This window comes from Kryptolebias marmoratus, linkage group LG8 (assembly GCF_001649575.2).
Source record: "Kryptolebias marmoratus isolate JLee-2015 linkage group LG8, ASM164957v2, whole genome shotgun sequence".
Classification (NCBI taxonomy): domain Eukaryota; kingdom Metazoa; phylum Chordata; class Actinopteri; order Cyprinodontiformes; family Rivulidae; genus Kryptolebias; species Kryptolebias marmoratus.
In genome coordinates, this window is record NC_051437.1 from 18,226,680 (window position 1) to 18,252,278 (window position 25,599).

General features: G+C 38.7%; 2 protein-coding genes across 4 annotated transcripts in view; one reads left to right on the forward strand and one right to left on the reverse strand.

Moving 5' to 3' along the window:
- Window positions 1-2,242: 2,242 nt before the first annotated feature.
- On the forward strand, window positions 2,243-7,119 carry mipa (major intrinsic protein of lens fiber a). Its single transcript, XM_017430916.3, has 4 exons — window positions 2,243-2,990; window positions 3,118-3,282; window positions 3,405-3,485; window positions 3,575-7,119. The coding sequence occupies exons 1-4, from the start codon at window positions 2,631-2,633 to the stop codon at window positions 3,758-3,760; spliced, it is 792 nt and encodes a 263-aa protein (XP_017286405.1). The 5' UTR covers window positions 2,243-2,630; the 3' UTR covers window positions 3,761-7,119.
- The window catches only part of stat6 (signal transducer and activator of transcription 6, interleukin-4 induced), a 42,047-nt gene continuing 22,574 nt past the window's right edge, over window positions 6,127-25,599 (reverse strand). Inside the window, exons 2-23 of one of the 3 annotated variants that reach the window (XM_017430915.3) lie at window positions 19,229-19,371; window positions 18,960-19,104; window positions 17,360-17,434; window positions 17,052-17,199; window positions 16,097-16,197; window positions 15,672-15,820; window positions 14,536-14,652; window positions 14,201-14,368; window positions 13,704-13,794; window positions 13,499-13,621; window positions 13,181-13,273; window positions 12,774-12,977; window positions 12,603-12,697; window positions 12,385-12,518; window positions 11,672-11,821; window positions 11,488-11,548; window positions 11,304-11,366; window positions 10,796-10,843; window positions 10,463-10,504; window positions 9,287-9,325; window positions 9,174-9,197; window positions 6,127-8,792 (exon numbers count right to left, since the gene is read on the reverse strand). In XM_017430915.3, the coding sequence (XP_017286404.1) occupies window positions 8,684-8,792; window positions 9,174-9,197; window positions 9,287-9,325; window positions 10,463-10,504; window positions 10,796-10,843; window positions 11,304-11,366; window positions 11,488-11,548; window positions 11,672-11,821; window positions 12,385-12,518; window positions 12,603-12,697; window positions 12,774-12,977; window positions 13,181-13,273; window positions 13,499-13,621; window positions 13,704-13,794; window positions 14,201-14,368; window positions 14,536-14,652; window positions 15,672-15,820; window positions 16,097-16,197; window positions 17,052-17,199; window positions 17,360-17,434; window positions 18,960-19,104; window positions 19,229-19,359 (2,310 nt within the window). In that variant the 5' untranslated portion in view covers window positions 19,360-19,371 and the 3' untranslated portion in view covers window positions 6,127-8,683. Of the gene's footprint in view, window positions 8,793-9,173; window positions 9,198-9,286; window positions 9,326-10,462; window positions 10,505-10,795; window positions 10,844-11,303; window positions 11,367-11,487; window positions 11,549-11,671; window positions 11,822-12,384; window positions 12,519-12,602; window positions 12,698-12,773; window positions 12,978-13,180; window positions 13,274-13,498; window positions 13,622-13,703; window positions 13,795-14,200; window positions 14,369-14,535; window positions 14,653-15,671; window positions 15,821-16,096; window positions 16,198-17,051; window positions 17,215-17,359; window positions 17,435-18,959; window positions 19,105-19,228; window positions 19,372-25,599 lie in introns of all 3 variants that reach the window. The other 2 variants (XM_017430914.3, XM_017430913.3) reach the window with 2 other exon arrangements.

Below are 25,599 nucleotides of genomic sequence, written 5' to 3' on the forward strand. Positions count from 1 at the left end.
AGCACAAGAGAAATAGAGGCTGGGGTGTACGATACCAGATGGGACCCACCATGCAGGCTATGCCAACAGGCCCCTAAGACAATCCAACACATAACAGCAGGATGTAGGATGCAGGCAGGCACAGCTTACATGGAATGCCATAACCAAGTGAGTGGAATAGTGTACAGGAACAAATGTCTCGAGTACCGACTGGAAGTCCCACAGCCAAAAAAAGAGGCTCCACTAAGGGTGGTGGAGAACAGCAGGGCTAAGATACTGTCGGATTTCCAGATCCAGACTGACATACAGGTGATGGCTAACCAACCAGACATTGAAAGCAGTGGTGATAGATGTAGCAGTCCCAAGCGACTGTAACATCAGGAAGAAGGAGCATGAGAAGCTTGAGAAATACAAGGACTGAAAGAGGAAATAGAGAAGTGAAGGGTCAGGGCCTCAGTGGTGCCAGAGTTTATTGGAGGACTTGGTGCTGTGACCCCCAAACTGGAAGAGTGGCAGGAACAACCTCAGAGATCTCTGTCCAGAAGAGAGCAGCTAAGATACTTAGAACCCTCAAGATCCAAGGCATCTGGTTGAAGATTTGGGTTTAAAGTGCACCCACCCATGTGGTTGTACAGCTCTTTAAATATACTGTAAATAAACTGGATTTGTGTAAAAATATAAGTTTTTAAGATGTCGAATTCCTAAAATAAAAGTTGTTAATGTAATTACTCAGTTTGAAAGAATTATCCCTTACCTACTTTGCTTTTTTACTCTCTTAGTCTTTCTCATCTGTGGTCTGTATGATAAATGTTTTTTGCTACTGAATCATCATTGTAGGGAAGGTAATCTAATTCAGTGCGAGATGTTTAGGGGGTGGGTGTTATGTATGTGTCAGCAGTCTAGACCAAGAGAGCAGAAAAACACAATGCAAGCATCTTTTCAACACCCTCCCTCCAATGGAAAACGAAACTGTGGGTTTAAAATTACAATAGGTAGCTTAGGGAGTCATGAGGACGGCCTAATGCTCATCACAATAGATTCCCCAATTTATAAACTAATAAACTGCCCCAATTTACAAACTAATAAACTGCTCGAATCTTATCAGTCTTATCGAGTATTTATTTTTCTTGATTAAAAGCAAACATTGCCTGTTCATATTAAATGTAACGTTTCAAAAGTAGTATTGTTTGTTTTTAAAGAAATGAATATTTATTAATTCCACTTCAAAACAATGACAGCACAGAGTTCAAAATATTTCTGTTACCACTCTTGATTAAGGCAGTATTAGATACAACTGCCAGACAAACAGCTCATAGAAACGAAGAGAAACTGTTACTGCTTTTGTTTCCATGCATGAAAGGACGAAAGCGGTACGCTCAGCATAAACCTTTCAGGGCGCTGTGGTCATCCCTGGAGCTGCCCTGGTCAGCATGACGCTCCAGTGCAGATGCTCAATGCCAGGCCTGCTCTCCCCTCTTCCTCTGCAGCCGTGGATTTTCCACCGCTTTATCTGACACGAGCCTCCACGCCGATCCGCCGAACACAATGTAAAACTCTGTCTAATCATTTCTGCCGATTCTGTACCAGTCCCGGGCACAAGTGGAGAACTTGAGAAAATTCCTCGAACTTCGTTGATCTCAGCTTTGATAGTTCATCTTAGCTGCACATTACGAGACAGTGGAAAGAATTCAGATGTTGAAAGTGTAAGGGTGGGAATTTTGGGCTTTGGAAAATGTTCCAATGATAAATGCAAAAGGTCACTTCACTCCACCTTTATTGTCTCACAAGTTCAACCAACCACATCTTCACAGCTTTTCCTTTTTTTTTTGAAAGAAGGGTCTATTTTTCCTAAAGATGGGACTTCATAGTCAGTCATTATTGTGCATTTCTGCCACTGTCTTTCCCCATTTGCTTTAATCATCCAGTTAACTACAAGATCACCATTTCCTCCAGTCAAATTAATGGTTAGCTAACTAAAAAAGAGTCAAATCATCTTTTTTTGACCATCAAACAGCATCAACTTTCTGTCATCAAGAGAATTTTGTTCAATTTTTATTTTATTTTTTTACTTCTTAAGTTCTCTTAAATTGTTCCAGCACCCTTTAAAATTGCACACTGCATGTCCAAGTTCAGAGTTCTCCTTACAACTAGCAAGAGAAGGGTTAAATGACTTTGTTTTGATTCGTAGTATTGTGCTCAGACCCCTCCCCTTGGCTCTGTGGCGACTGTCATGGCATTGGCGTGTTATAAAAAGGCCTCTGAGATCCCCCCCTGCTCTGATAAAGAGGCTTAATGTCTGCAGGACATGCTTAACGTTTGGCCATCCATGTTCTTTTCCTAACAACCTGCGCAGCTGGAACATAGATGCACAGAGGCTGGCACTCTGCTCCCCTCAGGAGCTCCTTATGACAAAGATTAGAATTTAGAAGGAAGAGCCGCATATTATTCTCAGTTACATGTTGAACTGTTTATGTGTTGTTGTGTTCAAGTTTAGAGTGACAGTTTTTGTTTAAGGAGAAATTGGTTGCTTTTTGGTTTTAAACAATCATTCTGGTGGAGAAACATCTTCTCCCTGTAGCTGATTAGGGTTTTTTTTCTGTTGATTTTCAACCCGTAGTTATTTAGAAGTTGCCTTTGGATTGTGTAGCACCATGTGGGAGTTCAGGTCAATGTCTTTCTGGCGGGCGGTGTTCGCCGAGTTCTACGGCACCATGTTCTTTGTCTTCTTTGGGCTGGGTGCAGCCCTCCGCTGGACCAGCGGGCCCCACAATGTTCTTCATGTCGCTTTCTGCTTTGGGCTGGCGGCTGCCACCTTCATCCAGTCCATCGGCCATATTAGTGGAGGACACATCAACCCAGCTGTTACTTTTGCCTACCTGATCGGATCTCAGATGTCCCTGTTCCGGGCTTTCTTCTACATCATAGCTCAGTGTCTCGGGGCCCTGGCTGGTGCTGCTGTCCTGTACGGGGTCACGCCCAGCAACATGAAGGGAAACCTGGCTCTGAACACGGTAAGATCACCTAGAAAGTCACTGGATTCAAATTACATTGTTTACTTTTAATTTCTGGTGAAGTTTAATGTGCACTTTCTTCATGAGCTCAAATCCTTTATTTAATGTTTTGGATTTTCTGCTACAGCTGCAGCCAGGCATCAGCCTGGGCATGGCCACCACGATTGAGATTTTCCTCACCCTCCAGCTTGTTGTCTGCATCTTTGCTGTGACAGATGAGAGGCGCAACGGACGCCTGGGCTCTGCTGCTCTAGCTATTGGCTTCTCTGTTCTCCTGGGACACCTTCTGGGGGTAAGAGTCAACCTGTGGTGTGGAAATTTGCAATTGCTCTTGCGTTTCACGTAAGGAATAATACATGAACTGTATAACCAGATAATCTGATCCTTGAATCGTTTTCTTTTCCTGTTCCGTAGATGTACTACACCGGAGCAGGAATGAATCCAGCAAGGTCCTTCGCCCCAGCTGTCCTCGTCAGGAATTTTGTCAACCACTGGGTAAGATCGGCAAATGATTTTGCTCTACAAACATTGCAAATCACAGTCATCAGATTCATCAGCACTTCACGGCTTTCTTCCTTTCGCAGGTGTACTGGGTGGGTCCCATGATTGGTGGAGCTATAGGTGCCCTGCTGTATGACTTCCTGCTCTTCCCCCGTATGCGTGATCTCTCTGAGAGGCTCGCCACACTGAAGGGCACCCGACCCCCAGAGGCCGAGGCCCAGCAAGAGACCAGGGGGGAGTCCATTGAGCTGAAGACACAGGCCCTATAAGCCTGGAGACGAAGATTGGCTTTCTGACCCCCCGAATCTTGCGCCTGTCATGCCTCTGCACCCTCAGATCCCGGTCCCGGTCCTCAGCCCACACACTGTTTTTGCACACATACCTCCTCCCCTTCCTCTACACAAGCTAATATAGATCCCAAACCCTTTGTTTTCTTGCTCTGCATCTGTATCTGGACCACAGTGAAAGGGCACCCACAGCCCTGACTATCTTACCTAATTTAACTTCTACTCACCCATCATTTACCCCACTTGAAATGCAGGACAAAGATGGAGGGTTAGAAGAGGACTGAAGGGAGCCCTCTAAGTCCTGTGGTGTAGGGAGTCAGTTCCACATGGCTCTACCTGCTCGGGACAGGGGCTCACTATTTCCATTGTTAATTTCTTTCATTTTTTCTCCTCTCTTTTAATTTTGTAGTCTGCTAGGAGTGAAGCTACATTAGAGCAGTGGACTTCTGCATGCTTTTCCATTTTTGATCCAGTGTGATCTCGCCTTTTGTTTGTTCTGTTTCATGAACTTTGGATAAATTACATGTCAGTATTGTATTTTACTTCTATTTTTTTAGCTGTATGTTGTGTGTGTACATGCACGAGTGTGATAGTGACAAACAAAACAGACTGGATGAGTGTGCCTGCATGTCTGTGCACATGTGTATGCTTGCATGCTTCTTTTAATTGATACATTTTTTTCAGTTTCCATTGCTACAATTTCTTTTTTTTTTCCCCCCTTGAGTTACGATATAAGGTTTTTTCATGCAGCTACACCATATGCTGCCATTTTTTCTCACTAATACCACAAAAAAATCATGTTTTCCTATCAGATGAATAACTTTGCATTTCAGTCAAGACTTGAAGACAATTTCAGACTTTTTGTTTGTGTTCCATGTAGTGAAATGCCCATATAATAATATTTATATGAAAATAAATAAAAAAAATAAACAAGAAACAGAAACATAAAGAAACTGGTGTTTTTAAAGCCAAGTTTGCTAACAAGTTAGCTATTTAAATTTGTAGTTGCACCCGATTCTGTTACTTTAAAGGAACATTCTGTACGTTTTATATACATTTTGACATTGTGCAGTATTTGTGTTGAGTTTCTTTTTCTTTGACTTTTAACGAGTTCGCTTTCACGTGATCACAAGTGAAAACACTTTTTTTTGTTCCAAATCCACACAGGTAACATGTGCAAAACATGTGCTTTACATAGGTCACATGTTTTCTTCCACATGTGAAGTTTGTGTGGTTTTCTGGATGAGTCTGTTCTGCTCTCTGCTGACTGGCTTTTAGGCATTGAAGCAAGATCCAGTTTGATATTTGGTGGATGAGAAAAAAAATCTTTGCAATGTGGCTTAAATCTTCAGTGTGTTTGTGCGGGTGCTCAGAGGGCACCTTTATTTTCATGCAGTCTACATAAGAACAAACAAACTTTAAAGTTGGAGCTCCCTGTTTCAGTCACCACATTGTTCTTTTCTTTGTAAAGCTGTTGTTCTGCTAGATGAAGGTAATTTTTACAGCTGCTGGCATGAAGGGAAGGGGTTCTTCCAGAACATCTGTTGAACTGAACAAGTAAGGTCATTCTCCTTCTCCTTACTCTGCATATAACTTTTTTTTTTGTGTGTGTGATTTCCATGGCATTTATCGAGTGGATTTTACATTTTAATGTTGTTAAAATTCTGACTTGGTTTTTAATGGAAAGGCTTTGTGATGTACAGTGTAAAGTTTTCTTTTTATAAAAAAAACAAACAAAACAAAACAAAGATTGTAGAAATTTAAGATACTGGCTATGCAACGTCTCACCCTTGACTGTGGGAGTGATGACCATCAACCACTTTGACAACATGGGTACTTTCCCAGTCAAAACGCCCATGATTCTTTTTTTTATGTAAAAGAGAAATTTAAAAATAATTATTCAATTTTGAAGTACTTTTTTGTTTGTGTTCTTTTAGATTTATAGTATTTAAACAATAAGCCCCACAGGAAACTCCTCCATCTAAGTTACAGTTATTGCTTATTGACTTGACTCCGAGATCATTTACATAAAGCTCAAAAGGTATTTCTGTGAAACGACACAGGCGGTGAGTCACAATTAATCTGTCTTCTGATGCTCATAAAAGAAAGAATAATGTTACAAAATTTAAGATTGGGAGCTCTGGTTTCTGTGACTTGGAGTATGAAGATCAAAATCTCATAAATAAATTGACAAAAGAAGTTTGTCAGTTTCAAGAGTAAAAATGAAATTTTATTTGTCGTCACAGTGAAATATTACAAGGAGAGTATTATGTCACAAGGAGCATTGCACACATTCACATGCACAGTGAAAGCAACAGTTGGTAGTGAAAGCTGATTATAAGAGATTATTTTTTTTTAGTTTATGAGGGGAACTGCTTTTTGTTATTGAGATTCAAATAAAAGTTGCAGCAACCAGATATCAGTATAATAATATTCTTTACAATAAAATTTCCTCCTAACTGTAGAGAGACTTTTCTTTTTTAGGTTTTTACTTGCCCTGAATCTCAAGACGTGATTTACATTTTTGGAAGCATTTTCTTTCCCCACTTCTTCTCTCTGGGTCACGGGGCAGCTGGTGCCTTTCTCCAGCAGTCACTGTGTGAGAGGCGGGGGACACCCTGGACGAGTCGCAGGTCCATCACAGGGTCACAGAAGCAGAAACAACCATTCACGCACTCACTCACACCTAGAGACAATTTAGAGTTACAAATTAACCTAACATGCATGTTTTTGGTCTGTGGGAGGAAACCGGAATGCCCAAAGAAAACCCACGGGTGCACGGGGAGAACATGTATACTCCACCCAAAAAGGCCGGGAGGTGAACCTGCGACCTTCTCGACAGGTCTAACAACTGTGCCACTGGGCTGCCCCTTTTTACTATTTGTTTTTAAAACACCAACACAATAATAATAAAAAAAAGACTGAAAAACAAGTTTTATGAAACTTAAATAACAGTCTTTCCTCCACCCCCCAAAAGAAATATATATAAAAAACTAACTTGAACAAACTTTTACTTCGTTTCAATCCTAGCTTTATCATTCACAGTCCACTTTTTTTAACATGTGAGAGTATTAGGACATTAAAAGGTAAAAAATAAAACCCCAACCAAAACAAGAAACGTGTACTGTAACACTGATGCATTTATATGAAGTTTACAAAAGAAAAGGCTAGAAAATATCGGCTGTGACTGACCAGCTAATGCTTGCTTTATACATGAAGCATGACAAAAACAAACATTACTTTATAACCAACAAATACAAAAAAAGGATTTGCCCACCACCAACACCACGTCATATGTCAATGTGTCCAACAGCAGGGAAAGTTTTACTTTCAACACTGAAGAAAACAAATCTATTATCCCTGCTTGTTGCTAGAGCCAGAGCCAAAGATCATTGTTTATTGTGTATAATTTATACTAAAAGGAACTTAAATGCTAAATGTCCATCAATAAGTGACTGATATAATGTATATATGACTGAGATACAATCAAGTGTTAAAAATACTAAAAAGAGCAACAGTAAGAGAAAACAACATGCGATTGGTTCAGGAAGATCACTGAAGGTCACTGACCCCATTAAGTCACTGATTTACCGGAAACACAAGCAAGGCAAGCTACAGAAATTCATAGAGACAAACTTGACACCAGGTGACAGAGACAAAAGCTTTTCTAACAAGTGCACAATGGAGGGGCAGACAACAATCCACAAGAACAACTCCCCCCCCTTTGGGTTAGTATTACTTTGCACTTAAAGTAAAAGTCTGCTTTCAGCTTCAGCTCGGTGTGTTGAGTCCCAGAAGTCAGCAGCAGAGCCAGAAGGTGTTTGTTGTGGTGGTCGAGTCCATCGCTTCTGTATTCTCGTTGAGATTGTACAGAAACAAACATTCTTTTTCCCGTGAAGTGTGACGTTAATATTTTGCTTAATTACACCAGTTGGTCAGGTGAAATAAACTGTTTCTAATCATAAGCTTTCTGAAACTCCTGTGTCTCTTACATTCAAATGATGTAGGATAAATAAAACAGCAGCACTGATGAAAAGTGTCAGTGAGCATTCACTAATTTTTCACATCCTGGATACATTCCTGCTACACACACTCACACGTCAATAAAATTCTATGCAAATTGTCAACTAATGGACACTTTTGGAGGTGCTGCTAGATCTAACTCGGTTATATAATCATGCCTCCACATTTAACCCTCCTGAAGCCCTCGTTACTGAAGAGAGGAAGAGAAGCTCTTGTAAGGCCACGGGAGGGTTAAACATAAAAAGAAAGAAAGAGATAAAGAAACATCCACCAGAAAAAGAAACAAAAACCTAAATAATTAAACGGGACATTACAAAACAAATTTCACTTATAATTTAAAAAAAAAGCTGCAGAATAAAAATATTTTTTTCTAACTCAATCTAGCTATTTTACTTTATAAATTCTATTTCTTTATATCGTGATGCAATTGAGCTCTTTGAGGATTTCATTTATAGGTTTGTTAATCTAAGTGTTATATTTAAGCACTCAATATTGATCGTAATGACATTTCATAAAGATAAGATTATGCAGATGCATCCCCAGAGCGTCCATCTGAAGCCAGAGGGGGTGAGGGGGGCACCCTAAAGTCTGTGAGCGCCTTGGCCACCCTTTGCAATCTCTTGGCTCCGCCTCTGTCCGACGTTTTGCCTTTATCTTTATCCATCAGAAGCAGATCAAACTGTAGACATTCAAAGTGAGAAAAGGGAAACAACAGGAGCACTCGAGTCATCGAGGATGAGTTTGGCTTTGGTCTTGGCTCAGTGTCTGCTTGAATGTCGATGTTGAAGATGAAAGCAGAAAACAGAAGCACTTGAGTTATCTGGCTTCAGTCTTGACTCGATGTTGGCCTTGTGCTCCAAAAAAACAAACAAAAAGATTCTTCTAACAGTTCAGGGCATCAAAAATATCATAGTCCATGACAGGAGTTTCCCCGGGATGTTTTCCATCGCTGGAAATATCCAGTGGATCAAATATTTGCGGGAACGAATGCCTGAAAGAAGTAAGACATAGTGGCGGTACAAGCAGGAACCTTAGATTTATTACCTCATTAAGAGCTGGTTCAACATACGAGTCTATTCTGAGCAGTCTCATCAAATTGCATTATGTTAAAAAGTATTACACAGATTTAATTGTGTGTTGTATTTAAAATAAGCAGAAATTTGCTTTACAGTAAGACTTCTCTTGATTAAAAAAGTTGCAGTGAAGAGGAGTCAAGCAAACTGATGAAGAAAGAACATTTTAGCTCTTCAGCCTCTGCTAGTAAGAAATTTGAGAGTATTTTTAGTGTGGCTCAGATTTTGCAAATGTTGCTAAAAGAGTGGACAAGGAAAGTTGGTGGGATGAGCAATAAATGAGAAGAGGTCCCACTTACATGTGTTGTGGGGAAATTTCCTCTCTGCAAATGTGTACAAAATGCAACAATCAGTAAAATGAAAGGCAGAAAAATGGGAATTTGTGACAAAGACTTGTTTAAGTTACACTTACAAAGTCAGGTCTTGCAGAGTACTTGAGGAGATGGCACCTCTGTTCGCATAAGTAAAAGTTTCACACAGTCAGTAAAGTAAAAAAGGAATAAACTGAGTGATACAACTGTAACATTACCCAAACAAACTAATAGAAAGACACATTAATATTTAAAATGCAGGCATACTCTTAAAGCAGTAGTTCCAATATTTTTACATGGAGTTCTGTGGAAATGGCATGAATAATTCATATCTTACCTGTTGCAGATTACTCTTTAAACAACCCAAATTTGGAGAAATTCCAGTCTACACTACTCACAGAAACAAAGTCTGATTCCTATATTCAGTTAATCTGAGTGTGCAGATTTTCTGACAGGCATCACTATAAACAGCCACTATTTGTGCCTCTACATAAATAACTATGTTCATATAAAGAGGTACCTAAAACTGTAAGATATTACCCGTTTCTGACATTTTCACAGAACCCTGCTTCAAAAGACACTAATTTAAAAAGGGTCTTTTCCTATTTTTTGTACACATTTGGTAAAGCATCGGTCAAAGGCTTGACTCATTCACAGCAAATGTGAAAGTTGGTCCAACCTTATGACTGTCAATGTACAAACATATGTAATTGTACAGAAATAAGTAAAAACCGTAAGTCTAGTTAAACATTTAACTTCTGTCTTCAGCTCCAAAAGAACTAAAGCTTAACATTTAAATCTTTATAGTTCAGATCTGAAGTTATTCTCTTCATGTACATTAATTTTTTTTCAAAACTCAATACAACTTTATTTTTAAAGTATCTGCAAGAGTTTAAAAAAAACAACCAAACAAACTGTGAGGCTCAGATTGCCAGCTAAATGACATTTACCCAAACATAAATCATGCATAGACTTGTTCCATCATTTGCACCTGAAGGCTAAACAAATAAAACAAAAAAAAACCTTCAAATGTCATTGCAGTTTGCAGTCAAACTACATACCCTTAAATTGATGTTGCCCCCTTTTTTTAAAATTTGTTTTCATTGATAAGTCACACGAGTAACAGGTTGAAGCTTCTACTTTATTTTAAAGTCTGCAGTGCTCAACGATTTCCAATATGCAAATAAAAAATGTTCCAGAAACAAGAGAGCTGTTTTCTACATGGCTGTGCCTAAAATAAAACATTTAGGGTTGAATGCAAATAAAATGTCACTTACTCCGGAAAGTTTGATGTGTTGTCAGACGACAGTGTGGAATCCCTGCACACACACACACACAAACACACACACACACACACACACAAACACACACACACACATATATATGACATTCTCCCAAATGTTTTAGATTAATGAACTCATTAAGACCTGATTTGATATATGAGGAAATCTATGTCCATTTTGAGAAGTCCCATTAGGTTGCAATATTACAGTTACAGGTTTTTTTTGGCTGGTTCAGGTTTTACAAATCTTTTTTAAACTTGAAAGGAAAACAGGATTAGTAGGTGACATCAGTAATGAAAGAAATAATTAAATTGAAGTCACACTTACATGGGGATAGGATCGATGGTTGCTATATTAGTCGGGGAAATGGCATCCCTGCACAAATATTTAATATGTAAATACAGCGTGAGTAAAAGTGAAAGACAATATTTCAATTGTAACATTTAAAAATGCAAACAGTAATATTTATTTTAAGGCAGACATTATCTCAAGAGAAGAAATCACTTCAGATCTTTAGTTTTTTCTGATTAACACATCAGCAGTCAAACATTTGAAGACACTTATTTACGTTTGTTATATAAATTGGTAAAGAAATATAAAAGCAAGAACAGCCAGCCTTAAGTTTACAACTTCTCAAAATAAAATTTTTATCAGTAAAGAATGGTAATTTTTTATAGAGATATTTAACCTTTAAATAGAATAAATCTTTCTTTGAATTAAATTGCGCTCCTTCAAGTTCCAGGTTAGGTTCCTATGTTTTGTTATTAATATATGTCAGTAATCGTTACCTTAAAAAAAACAACACAGGAAGGTGAGAAGCAAATTTGCCACTTACCCAATGAAGCCTGTGGGAGTACTGTTAGGATGGCCCATATTAGCAGTTGGAAGTGTAGATTCCCTGCACACAGAAACACACACATGCAGGGGATTCAGGTTTCCTTCAAACATTCCAACTCCTACCAAATATATATTATATATTTTTTTTTTTATTACCAAAAACAGAAAAAAAAACTCCTTACATGCCAACTTTAGTCTGAAGAGACACAGGGATGTAGCCTGAAGTAACAGGCTGCTGAGGCCCTGTTTAGACCAGAAAAAAAAAAAGAAAACTTCAGTTCAGTGTGTTAACTACAATGTCATTTTAAACTGAAAAAACATGACGAGGACTTTCAGCACACACTGGGACATAATGCAGAGCTTTACCTGAGTAGTGTTTTTTGAAAACATCATGTTTAGGATAGTTGGGATACAGGTGTGTTATTTCGTTGATGTCTCGGATGCGGTCACCAAGGCAGCGTATCTCCAAGTCTCTCTTAGTGAAAGGCTGGATGTTCTGGACCTGCCGTCCCCCATCTAGAAGAAAAAAAATAAATAAAAATAGTTGGTTTGTCAGAGCAAAAGTGTATGTATAATGGAGATTTAGAGAAGGCACGCTGTATTGTGAGTCTACGTTATATAACTACCTCTTAAATCATTCTAATCATTCTTGTAATAAAAAAGTTTCCTAGTAAAATATATAACACTATGCTAACACTAACAATAAGCTAAAACAATACCAAAAACATACACAGTAAAATTTAAAATAATGTGTTTTACATATAAACAACCTTGACATTGAATTCAAATTTATTAGTTACTTTTTTAACAACTCACTGAGTTTTAATGGATGTTAACTTTATACAAACAGTCGACTGTTGGGTTCTCTACTAAAAGTGTACATGACTTCCTGCAGACATGCAAACTCTTTACAATGAGACCAAACAGGAAATGTAGCAACGTGACTCAAGCATTACGTGCAAACTGGAGTCCAAATTTAGAAAAGAAAGAAATGGAAAGCCAGTAAGGAAAAAGAAGGATTTTGGTGAAAAAGGTTTAATTTTAAACTTGACCACAGCTCCAATTAAATAGAAACTTACTCTCAGAAGCACACACATAAGCGATGGTGATGCCTCCAATCTCAGAGTCACTAAAGCGAAGCAGGAATGTCCCATTGGGGCTGTCTCTGAGGATGAAGTGTAGATGTTGCTTTCCAATGAAACCAAATATCAGCCTAATGGAGCAAACATTGCAAACACTGATTAATATTACCGATCGTTATAGGTTGCTTAAATTAACAGTGGTGGCATTCTCTCACCCTTCGCTCCAGTAAGTCCTCAGATGTTTCTTGGTCAGCTCCATCGCTCCCTCAAACCACTGCCAGAAAGTGAAAGGTCGACCTGGGAGGACCTCCTGAAAGGTCGAAAGCACAGATTTCTTGCATACAGTCCGTGTAGGCATACACGTGCGAGAAAACACGCACACACACCTTATTAAACTGGGCCCACGAAACCATCATGTTGTCGAAGCCCTCAGGACTGTCAGATTTGTCAAATATCTTCCCAGCCAAAAATATTTTGTTGTAGTTGTGCAGCTGGTGCTGTGTCTGGACCTCAGAAGTAAATTTCATGTTGAGAGTGTTGGACATCAACCTCCAGGGCACGCTTTCCGGCACAACGAAGGGCCTCCGGTCCTTATGGCGCACAACAGAAAAGGTGACAGGGTGAAAACACTGATGTCTGCTTTAAATTATGAGAACAACAAGTGAAACAAAGCATAGCTGAACGGGGATATAAAAGGAAAATATGAATTAAAAAAATAATGCCAATGCTCACTGAAGACAGTGTTCATCATCTTTAGGGTGCTAAAACAAAACCCAAATCATTTTAAACTTACTGGTTCAGCAAATGCACAGTCCCATATAATGGTGGCCAAAGCATTGTTGTCCTGGCTGCCATGAACGATGACAACCACCGGCTGAGAGATCACCTGAAACCAGCAACATACAGTTAATATTTAATGCATGTTTACAACATACAGTATTTTCTTGTCAGCATTAAAGAGAAGTCATACAGTATGTGTTACTGCAGCTGTGGTAAATGTAATGTGAACAGTAAAACTCTTTAATTCACAGTTACATGTGTAATAAGTTACAGAGCAACAAGATGTACTGAAGTACTACCAAGCAGGCAGGACAATTAGTTTGGGCCAAACCTGTATCCTGAAAGAAGTGTCACAGCCGGTGATGATGATGTCTGTGGAGAACAGGAGGGCAAACTTCTCCTCCGTCACGGACTCTGATCCCTTTCTGTCTGCTCGCTTTATTTTCTTTATGGACTGTGGAATAAAAAACGAGATTAAATTAGTCAAAGCAGAAAACGGATCAGACTCATGAAGCTAGATGAGGTCCAGAACATACCATGTTTCTGAAGGTGGCGCACGTGCTCCTGGTAGTTGTGTTGTGCTCGAGGACAGCTGAATTGTTGATCACCTCTCCTACGTTTTCACTGCTGGTAATGTCATTGTTTACATTTCAAGTTATTCTCACTTTAAAATGACTACAGAATATGTGAATAAAAACAAACTGAAATGAAATATTATTATTTCGTTTGGACAAATTTTTTTACAGTCGCGTTCTGATCTGATCTTAAAACGTCTTAAATCAAAAATTGATCCATAAAAAGCTCACTCACTGGGTCTTATACTTAACAAATAAGTGTAAATCCACTTACAGCAACTCATTTAAACACACATTATTTATCATTGTGAAATACTAGAAAAAAGAGCAAACTTTTATTCTTGAAAGCAACCAAACTATCAAAATTTTAAATGCTTTTCTTCACTAAAATGCCTACATGCAAGAAAAAAGAAGGATAGACCATAAAACCCCTATGTGATGAACTGAATCAGACTTACCTGGAAATACTGCCCAGGTTTCTGGCTTGCTGTTCGTTAATAATTTGCGCCTTCACCATCATAGGCTTCCCCGGTGCTATTTTCTCCCCCAGCAGATATCTCACAGTTGTGGAGAACTTTGACTGAGTTTTAATGACCTGAGGGGGCTGTTTTTCTACAACAACAGAGCTGAAAGAGACAAAGGTTACACTAATGAAAAAAAAAGAAGACTCATGGCTTTACAAGATGTATTTATCTGAGTTACCTGAGTGAACAAAGAAAAAGAAAACGATTTGTTTTCCTTCAGTTTTATAGCTTGAAATGTCTGATAAATATGCAGTGTGTTGCTGCGCTACCTTTCAATCAGAACCTGCAGAAGTTTCCCCAGCCTTTCCTGAATGTCTGGGATGTGCTCCCCAGTCAGCATCAACTCCTGTCTCAGGTCCCAGTTCACCCCAAGCAGGTGCTCACAACTAAAAAATAAATAAATAAAGTAAACATACTTATTACTCAATCTCTATCTGTACCTGGCCGCTCCTGATCAGGGTCAGGGTCGGGAAGGCTGAAGCCCATCCCAGCAGCCAACAGACAGTGAGAGGCAGGTGAACTCCAGGCAGGTCGCCTGTCACAGGGCCAACACAGAGACACAACCACAAAGTCTCTGGCAAAAGGCCATTTAAGAGTAACAAATATCCTGTGGGAAGAAACTGGAGCAGCTGATCTGTAGGTTAAACCCAAAATGCTTCATGCAAACCACTAGGCAATGATCTGTACAAAAAAAAATATTAGATTACTCTTATGAATGTTCACAGGTTTTTGGCGTATCTCATTGTAGTTTTTAAACTAATCTTCTTTGACAATCTCCAGGTTTTTTTTTTTAGAAATAACAATCTGATACCTTCCAACCCCACTGGATGTCCCACAAGAGCAGCAGACTCCAGAATAAACGGAATCAAAACCAAAAGTGAAACCAAACTATGAGCATAAAGATGTGTCCTAAAAAATGACACATCAGGAGTCAGTCATTGCCCCCCCCCCCTGCCGCATCTGTGGCCATCTTTTAAACAGAAAAAAGTTGGCTATTCAGATGAGGAAATCCCCAAACTTTGATTTCTTCTACAGAACATTCATATGACCACCCAGCAGCAAAACCTCAGAAGCAGGAAACGCAAGACTGAGGAAGTCAGGGAACATCAGTATATTTTTGCTGCTATAATTACAGCTTTTGACGCCCTGTCTCAATGAAGTACAGCTCTTCCTGGTGGAGCTGATTTATGGCCCAGGATTTTGGCAACTAAAAACACAAGCTCTAATATTTGAGTAATGAACCTCAGACAAAAATAAAAGCAATAGTTAGGTTTACTTCAGAACTTAAACCTGCACCTTACTTAAGTTTAATGTTAAATTAAGCAACATCTAACCACAGTGTGAGCTTTCATTTGAATAGAATAAGAATATACAACAAAGAGAAGCAGAGTGGGGAGAACCTTACCAGGTCTGCAGAGGGGTGAGGTTTTCATCAAAGGGATGTCCTATGGCAGCTTTGTGCTGCTCCCACTTCCACGCCTTCAGCCTGCTGATGAATTGAGTTTGGGAGTGTTCCAGGTGGTCCACGCAGTTCTTCAGCAGCTGGCAACGCTTCTGCAACAGCCAGGGTCTAAACTTGTCATACTGTTACACGTTTAAACACTTGGAGCATTTAGAAATTTGAAAAATGCATATGAAATATACTAAGCAGCATACTATAAAAGTAAATCATTAAAAATGTGTTTCATCGGATGAAAATGAACATTAGGGAAATCTTTGTATGCCTTTGAGTCCATGTAATGAGTCTGGGTGCAATATTTTAAACCCTGACTGAAGTGTTTAAACCACTGCTCTACTGCCAAGTATCACCAGTAAAGGTTACTGGCTCACCGTTGACTCGTCACAAATGCTTTCCCCCAGTTTCTGGATGCTGTTGTAGAGTTTCTGAACGTCCGGAGTTTTATATTCCATGCCGTTCTGTTGATACGACCCTGTGAAAACAACACATTTCACACAACATGTCGGGTCTTGTTCAGCACGCCACAGCACTTCCCTAAATATAATTAAGTTTCCTCGGCTGTAAGTAGATATGTTAACAGAGGACAACGTTTATTAAAAAGGGGAAATAACGGCTACCATACTTTTTCTGGTACAAAAGCAAGTACACAAATTAAAAATAAATAGGTTTTTGCAGAATAAAAAAAAACATTATTTTCAATTAACAGTTACAGCAAAAATAAAAAAATAAAACAGAGAAACAATTATTTTTTGCTGACCTCTAACAAGTAAAAGAGAGTGATAAAAAAAGATACACAAATTAAAGCAGGTTTTTCCAAACTAATGTGCAAAGGAAGTGGATACTACTACTAGACTTCTAATGTACATTTAAATGTTATTTTTATTTATTCATTTTTTATCTACTGTATTTAAAATATAACATACCTTAAATATGACACTGAAACAGGAAATACACATGAGTGGTCATAAAAGTGCACAAAACGTCTCCAGTTTCTGATTGTAAAACGACTGATAACTTGGTTTTATTCTATCATTTAAAGTTAAGTTTTAAACAATGGCATTCATTCAAAAACTGTGTTTCAGCAAACCACTGAAAATGTACATAAAAATGGGGGGGTTTTTTTCAAAAAAAGGTCAGAATATAGAAAGTAAACAAAAGCAAAAATACGCAATTAGCTTTAAAAAAGATGAACTACAATCATCTATTTTCAAACTAAGCCACTAAACTTACCACTAAACTGTGATAAGTTACATATGTAAGAGCTTTTAGAGTTTGCTGGAGGTTAGACAGATTCAAAGAAAGTAAGAAAAAAAAAACAATCTTCACCTGATAAGTTTTCAATGTTCTGCTTGTCCCAGTTGAGCTCTTCTTGCATATGGTGCATCCTTTTTCTGATCTCCTGGAGCTCCCTCACCTTCTCCTTGAGCTTCCCCACATCCTCACTGTTGGGGTCACTCTGAGGGAACACCTGGTACTGCGGACAGTTGTTCTATATATATATATATATATATAATTTATGTATTTTTAATGACCTGCGGTTTAGACTTTACTACATGAAGACAGAATACTCCTAGGATTTAGTGTCAGCAAATAGGATATAAAATAATAATAATTGAAAAAAAAAAAAGTCTTACCGCTTCCATCAGAACCTTCTCTTGCATGAGAATGTCCCTGACCATCACTGCAAACTGTAGAGGCTGGTGATTAGCCTGAAAAATACGTCATAATGTCTTAAAAACTGACCTCAATGCTACAGAGCAACCACATGAATTCAGAACATTGAATACAACAATACATCCATCTCTTTCATTTACAGCCATACTGCGTGTTGCTACAAACGAATACAAGCATTTACAAGAATTAAATAAATAGAGTGTAATTCTTTTTCAATAACTTTTAATGTATTAATATTTTTTCTTTTTTACTGCAGCATTTAAAGAGACTTGCAGACACCCTCTACAGTCACGGCCAAATCTGTTTGGCAGCTTCAACATTTTTAGATTTGTTTCTATTGTGTTTTACTTTATCCGGATGCTTTTTGAGAACTGCCCGCAGATTCTCAATGGGGCTAAGATCTGGGGAGTTTCCTGGTCACAGGTTCAAATTTTCAATGTTATGATCTCTGAATCATTTCATTATGACGTTAGCCTTGTGACACGGTGCTCCATTGTGACACAAAATAGACAGATCAGCCCCAAACTGTGCTTGGACTCTTGGAATAAGTGGCTATTTAAGGATGTTTTAAGACCACTCTATCCATGGTGGTGTTCTTGGGCAGAACTGCGAGTGAGTCCACTTCCTTGAATGAGACTCTACCCCACACACCACACTATTGGCCCAACACACAATTCCTGGTAGTGCTCACCTTTTCTGCTCCGGACCAATGATATCCCAGGTGTCCCAAACAATCAAAAGAAGGCTTCATTAGAGAAATAAATAACTTTGCACCAGTTCTCTGCTGTCCATTTCTTGTATATCCTGCAGTATTTAGGTCTGTCCCTGATGCTTTTCTTAAACATAAGTGGCTTCTTTGCTGATCTTCTTGTCACAAGGCCGCTGTTAAAACGTCTTTGCCTCACCATGCTGCAGATGCACTTACACACACACACACACACCTGTGGCCAGCACCAAACTCTGCACCGGTGTTCTGTAGTTCTGTAGAGAGGGTCCTGGTGCTTACTCTTTCATCGCTCCAACTGAACCTCTCTTCTTGAAATTACGTCTGATTCAGAAAACTGTTATTTTAAGTTCTTATTCTTACTGAACGTGAAGCCATTTGGCAAAGCTGCATATGATATTACTTTACTAGAACTAAGTTGGCTGATACTTTTGTGCCATGGCAAAATTACAATAAAATGTTTTCTTTGTTTGTTTTTTGTCATAAAGTAAACTGTGAGCTAATAAAGCTCTTGCAATGAATTGACATGCATCTGATAAGTCTGAAAGCAATGTGAAATTTTCAACACACAAACCAAAGCCACAAAGTTTGCAAAACACATCTGTCAAAACCTTTGGCCAAAAAAGCACTACAGCCCTCAGAACACAATCGCGAGAATTGCAACATCTTCCGTCACATGATTACGCTTTTTCTTGTCTTTTGTTTTGTCAGCAGTCCTAGTCAAACCAGAATCAGCCAATGGAGGGTAGAATACATCATGGTTCAGGAAACTGCGCTCATCACAAACAGCAAATACACAGAATGACAGTGCGGAGTGCTCCGAATCGTTTGCCTACCATGTTTCTGCTTATCTGAATCAGTTTCATCTTCTCCATTACGTTCTCAGTCCGCTGGGCAAGTTCTTGCAAACTGTTGATGACGTGGTTCAGCAGAGCTTGAGCCTGGCACTCCAGCTCCACTTTTTCTGGTGCAAACTCGTCCCTGCAAGCACACAGAACATATAATATTTGCTGGATATGTGAGCATACATACCAGTGTACAATATGTAGTAAAAGGCACAGCGATGTATGTGTTATGTACATGCGGGTCTCCGTTTGTGTCGTACCATCTCTGGATCTGGATCCAATCACGGAGATAATATCTGACTTCGATGGGGAAGGTGTGTATGGGGTAGAGGTTCTGGGTCTGAACAGAAGCATGTTCCAGGATCTTCTCTATTGGTACCCAACAGGCCATAGTCAAGCAGGTCTACGACACAAACAGAGTTCAACATTATTAGGTGTGTAAGTTTTTCAAATTCCTAAAATGATAATAATACAAAACAAACATAAACATTGCATCCGTTTACTGTCTTCATGAAAAATTCAATTGTTCAATATTTCCCCTAATGTCAAATAACAAAAAAATTACATAATGCCTTTTCCCTTTACACTACAAACTACTAAGTGGGTTTTTTTTCTCCATTCAATCCTGCTTCCTTATGGTTTGAAACAGGCAAGGACTCTGCCACGTTTGATCCTAGTGATCAGAGTTTCTACCTGGAAAAAAATCAACACGATCACAGCTGATTTCTAAAGTCGGAGACAGTTTTAGTTTTTCTTTCAGCTGCTCCTTTCTTCAGAGGTCACCACGGCGAGCAAATGTTTGGCAATTGCTTTACGCCAGATGCCCTTCCTGACGCAACCTGGGCTCAAACCTTCAGCCTCAGGATTACGAGAGCATGGCACTGACGACCGAGATACCGAGGACCCCTGAAGTCTGAGACAATAAACCTCCAATTTACTCAAAGGCAAAACACACACTCAACTCAGTGGCTTAGTTGCTAATTTTCTAAATGCCTATAAGGACTGTATTGTTTATTCTCATACACACTTAGCAAGTGAGCCAAAACAACCACATTTTACAGTTTGACATGTCCAAGCTACACTAAATACACCAATTCTGGCTTACAGCATTTGTTAGTTTCTAATCAGAGGAACGATTTTAAAAAAGCAAAAGAAAAATTGAATGTCCCAAGAACAAATACATCTGAGGTCTTTGACCATGTCACAACACACTTTCAACACTTTCCCTCCTACCACCCACAAGGAACACTAAAAATATTCGAGCAAACACACAACAGCTCAGTTTCAGCCTTTGCATGTGTGGAATGAATAAGAAACACTTGATAGAGGAATCAATTCGATATCGACTTTGCTCTATTCAAATTATTTATGTTTTTACAATAAGCCAAACAGAAGAAACATTTACGTATGCCAAACCTACATCCAGTAAACATGCATCTCTCACACAGAGGTCGAAGTCTTGAATCTGTTCAGGCAGCAGGTCAGTTCAGTGCATCCTGTGAGCTTTATCAGCTTCCCACAGGTTGATTAAACCATTAACTCTAAACAACCAACTATCGTCTCTTTGCTTCACCTAAGCCATTAACATACATCCTGTGGAATAATGATCCCTTTCCTTTCAGTGAGTTGAAACTGGTTTCTTATCCAATTCCAGCTCTAAAGTGAAGTTTAAAGGCCAACTGGACATCAGCACAATTACTGGAAATAAGTGTGCAGGTAAAACATGCAAAAAAAAATACAAAGAACAAAAAACATTTTTTTTGTGGTGACTGGCATGCAAATTGTACAACTCATAATCTGAGTCAAAGTAAACCAACAGTGGATGTTGTAATACCTTTTTGACCTGACAAGTCATGTTTAAAACCAGTTCTTGTCATCCACTTTGAAGCCTGTCATGAGATGTGTTGCTTTGTGCCTTACAGGAAAAACTAAACTCAACTCATACAGCGAGTCAAACAGTCAGGCTACTTTAGAAACTGGTATTTCAAGGAATTTCATTTTATTATAAATGGAATATGTTAAAGAGATATTTCACTTTTTTTTTTTAAAGTAAGATTCTGCGGAAAGGTTATAGACAACTAACATCTTACCTGAGCAACATCAGTTTGGAGAAATAGTTTTTATTAGTTTGATTAATTTTGACCAAACTGATGAGTTAAAGGAGTGGATCTCTACCACCTTAAAACCACTCTAGTTTCAAACAAACAAACAAAAACAAAAGAACCATGGTGGTTAATGCAATTGTCATTTTGTAATTCTTTACACCGCTGTCAGTTTTGCATTACAGTATTATCCAGTCAGAAATATTGGTGTTCCAGACTACAGCTAGCTGCTGCTGCTGTTTGCAGCTGCAGAACCATAGAGTTCCAGGTGTAAAACTGACGGGGATGTAAAGGTTTAGAAATTAACATTCAAATAAACTGCTTTGAGACTTTTTAAGACTGGAGACATTTTAGGAGGGCAGGAGTCCACTTTGGCCGTTAGCTTGTTAATCCGCTGAGAATTTAACTCTTTCTGCTAAGAGAGGAAGTTTAAAGAGCTAACTACGACAGGTAAAATATTAGTTGTTCAGAATGCTACTTCTAAATGTCTAAAGCCTTGTTGGACAGATACAATTCAGATGTCTTTAATGAAAAGCACTTTGAACCACCTTGTTGCTGAAAAGTGCTATATAAATAAATTTGACTTGACTTGAAAATATGACCGTTAACTCAATACAATGATACTTGGACCAGCTGTCTTCTTCTAAAGTTTCAAAGACAAAAAGAAACTAGCAAACAAGCAAAAAGAAATATGATTTACTTAACAAAGAAACAAGCTGTCACGTTCTACAATAAATAACTTGACAGTCAGATGTCAGATGATGATGTTAAGAAGTACACTGTGTGCCTGCAGCGCAGTCTGGTACAGTCTACTGTTTTTATGACAGCTCAGTTATCACACGTTTTTTAAAAGAATCAGCAAAAGTTTGAAGCATCATCAACTTCTGTAACCGTTCCATTACCATACAGACGACATAAAAATTGCTTAAAATAAAAATGTATGAAATTGTTTCACATTTCAGGGCTTTTCTACTTGAAAAACAAAACAACGAATGTTAAAGTTACAGAAATAACAAAGCTTTGTCACAAATGTCTTTGTTCCAGCTTGAAAGGTGTATCACACCATGTGTCACTCATTGCGCAGAATTCAATGCACCATAATGACTCTTTAATGTCATAAACCAACAAGTCAAAAATTCGGATGAAAAAAAACACAACTCTGTCAAATGTGTTTATTTAGACTCCTACATTTGAAATTGTCTCATCAAGTAAACTGTTCAGATTTGTAAGAAAAAAGTGGCATTTCTTCAGCTTGAGCATTGAAAAAAAAAAAAAAAATCCACCTTTTCATCTTTAGACTTACACCTCAAATTACGCTGCATTTACTGTTCCTCAAAAAGGAAATCTCTTTTTTGCAATTGGATTTTACTTTGCTTTAAGTAACTTTAGAAATAAAATAATATTCTTCTATCAGTGACCAGGCAAAACATCCTCTGTCAGAGCAGAGTAGCTGAGAGAAGGAAATAAATCTCCAAGTCCCTTCTATGACGGTCAGACTGCTAATAAGGCGGCTCTGCGTCACTTTTCAGATCTACAAACTGCAGAGTCAGATCTAGTCTTGCACAAGGATGAATTGGGCTACAAGCTTATGACAAAATGCTTTGTTTCTATGCTCTCAGAGTTTTGAGATTCTGCCTTTTTTCCCTTCCTCCCGTTCCTTGATGGCAGGTTTTCTTCTCCTCCGTTCCAGAGATGTGAGCAGTTCCCAACTGTCCCCAAGTCCTTGAAATCTCAACCTCAACCTTCACAGGAACACAGAGGTAAGATCTGTCTGACTCCACGTCTTTCTGAAGCGAGCAGTTCATCCTCCAGAGGAGACTCTGTATTGAACTCTCCTCAGTCCTTTAAGCGAGACATTTTCATTGTGCTCACGCCTCCGACGGAGGAACTGACAACTGCTCAGCTCCTACCTCTCTGCCACAGAGAGTTTAAGCATATGATCATCAACCCACTATCCGTCTCACCATCACCAGAGCAGACCTTACACTGTCTTCACCTTGAAGAGCTTGAAAGTATAACTAAAGATACTGAGCATTTTGACCCTGAAAACAGTGACCGTAACATCGACAATAAAGTATTTGAGGGAACTAGATTACCATCTTGCCAACTTCCCACAGGGAGAAAGTTAAACTTGTGTGGAAGATCAGCTCTAAAGAAGCCCAGCAGTTTATTCAATCTTAACCTCCCAGTGTCAGAAATGACTGCAGTGAGCACCGTTCAGCTTTGACACAAGTTTTTTTCCTTATGCTGACAAGATCTCAGGAACAGTTGCTCCAATAACTCTGTTGATAATTAATAATTGTCTTCACACACTTACTAATATTAAAACCACTTTTAAACATCCCCAACAGTCCACATGAACAACATAATTTGGACAAACCAGGTGCTTCTGAAGTCCACAAAGCAGTAGTGTATTGCAGGGCATCCAAGGATTTGCATATTTTACAAACTTATTTTAGGTCATCACGGAGTTTGTCTACTTCTAGTTCCAAAGCACTCCTTCTGTGAAGCATGTCACACAGGTAAGTTGTATTAAGTGGATGCTTCTTGTTCAGATGTATGCTTTCATAATTCTGGTTAGGTTTTTTAAATTTGTATTGCACTGCTGTGTTATTTATTGCTAAAGAACAAATGTTTTAGCATCTTTGGTATGTTGAGCAGAACTCACTGTGTTAACTTTACAACTTCCTTTTTTGTGCCACAGCTGAAAACCAAATCACCATTAAATGATCTGAAAGTACAATTCATATAACAATAACTATAACGATGCAGTTTTTTTTCATGTCTGCATCTGCATGTATGTTAGAACTTCTAAATTTCCACCCCTCCACAATAAACTCCCAAAATATCCCTAAATGAAGCACTATGTTTATGCTGATACTGTGGAGTGGGAAAACACAACCTGGAATGCTGTTCTTTTTTTCTCTCGTTTTTTCTTCACATGATATTGTTTAAACTGGAACGACTCCAAAAACAACACTGACATTCAGTATAAACAAGGGAACAACCCCATTACAGCCACTGCTTTCAAGCTGCGTTCACATAAAAAACCTGAAGTTTAGCAACAATACCAGAGTTGATCTATTAGAACAGTCTCGATAGAGTATAAAGAGCATTTCTTATCACAAAGAAATGTGCCAACAGTTTTGGGCTTGGTGTTAAAATACACACCCATTCATTACTGCAAAGCATTGTTTGACGTGCCACAGTTGCAGACGGAGTAGTCTAAGAATTTGACTTAATTGACTGCTGAGAAAGACTTGTTTATCTAAGCATTTTTCACATTTCATGTTAACAACGAACAAGACTATGTTGGCCGCTGCAGCCGTGTGCCTGGGTCATGTGACCGACACATCGATGGATCTGACGGGACGACATGTTACTGAGAGGACCGCAGCGCGCATCCAGAAACTACAACGTTCAACAAAAGCACAAAGTTTTAGCAGAACAACACCTAAGCAATATGATCAATCTATAAAGGGGTTTCCAACAGGGGTGGAAATTAGCACCCGCCACTGGCCAAATGCGGGTAAATATTTGAATTTGATCAACACACACGCCACTGTGGCGGGTTGGCAATTTGAACAGAAAAGGTGTTATTTGTCCTCTTGACATATAGGGGGCAGTAATGTGCTCGAGTTGCTGTTGTTACGTTGAGCCGCTTTCCCCCATCAGATACGGTTCCCCCTGCATCTCCGTAAATAATGACTTATCTATTAACAGAATTGTTTAGAGGGGCAAATATTTCTCATTAAAAAACAAAAAAAATATTCTTTTAAAAATAAAATGTGTTAATAATATCATAATACAGAGGAATAAACACAGGTAAGGAGTTGTTTGTAAATTATTTTTGTCCTGTGTTTTAGAGGGGGAACCGATTATTTCAGACAGCTGAAATATTTGGTCCCCCCTGATAACTTTTTGCAAAAAAAGAACAAATGTCTCCAAATTCACAGGACTTGTTGTCCATGATGAGAGGAATAAACAGAGTTAAAGACTTGTTGGTAAATTAACTAATTGTTGGATAGTTAATGATCTAAATAACATTCAACCCTAATGTTTTTTAGATAAAAGCGAAATACCACTTCAGGCAGAGTAAACCGGCATAAAAATATCACAACAGTTCACTGCAAACCCATATGATGCACTCGATCCACTACAGATTACATGCAGTCTAACACCAATTAGGTGTTGTGAAAAGAAGCTATTTTATTTTCTGCTTTTCAAGAGTAGTCGAGGGAAGAACCAAAAGCTAAACAACGGGTTTTTTTAAACTAAATCAATGACGTCGGTCAGTGTGCGTTCGCGCCTACGGCCGGTGTTTTGACGATCTGGGCTTCCTCGTCAGATTTTCCTACCATAGCACGGCTAAACAGCTATGTCTAACGGTCTTTCTAAAACCACAAAAATCACTTCCTTCATCAGAATATCCTACCTGTTAAATATAAGCGGGTAGCATAAATAGATCTATGCATTAAAAGCAGCAAGTGTCTGAAAAACATTACAACTTACATACAAAAACTTACAAA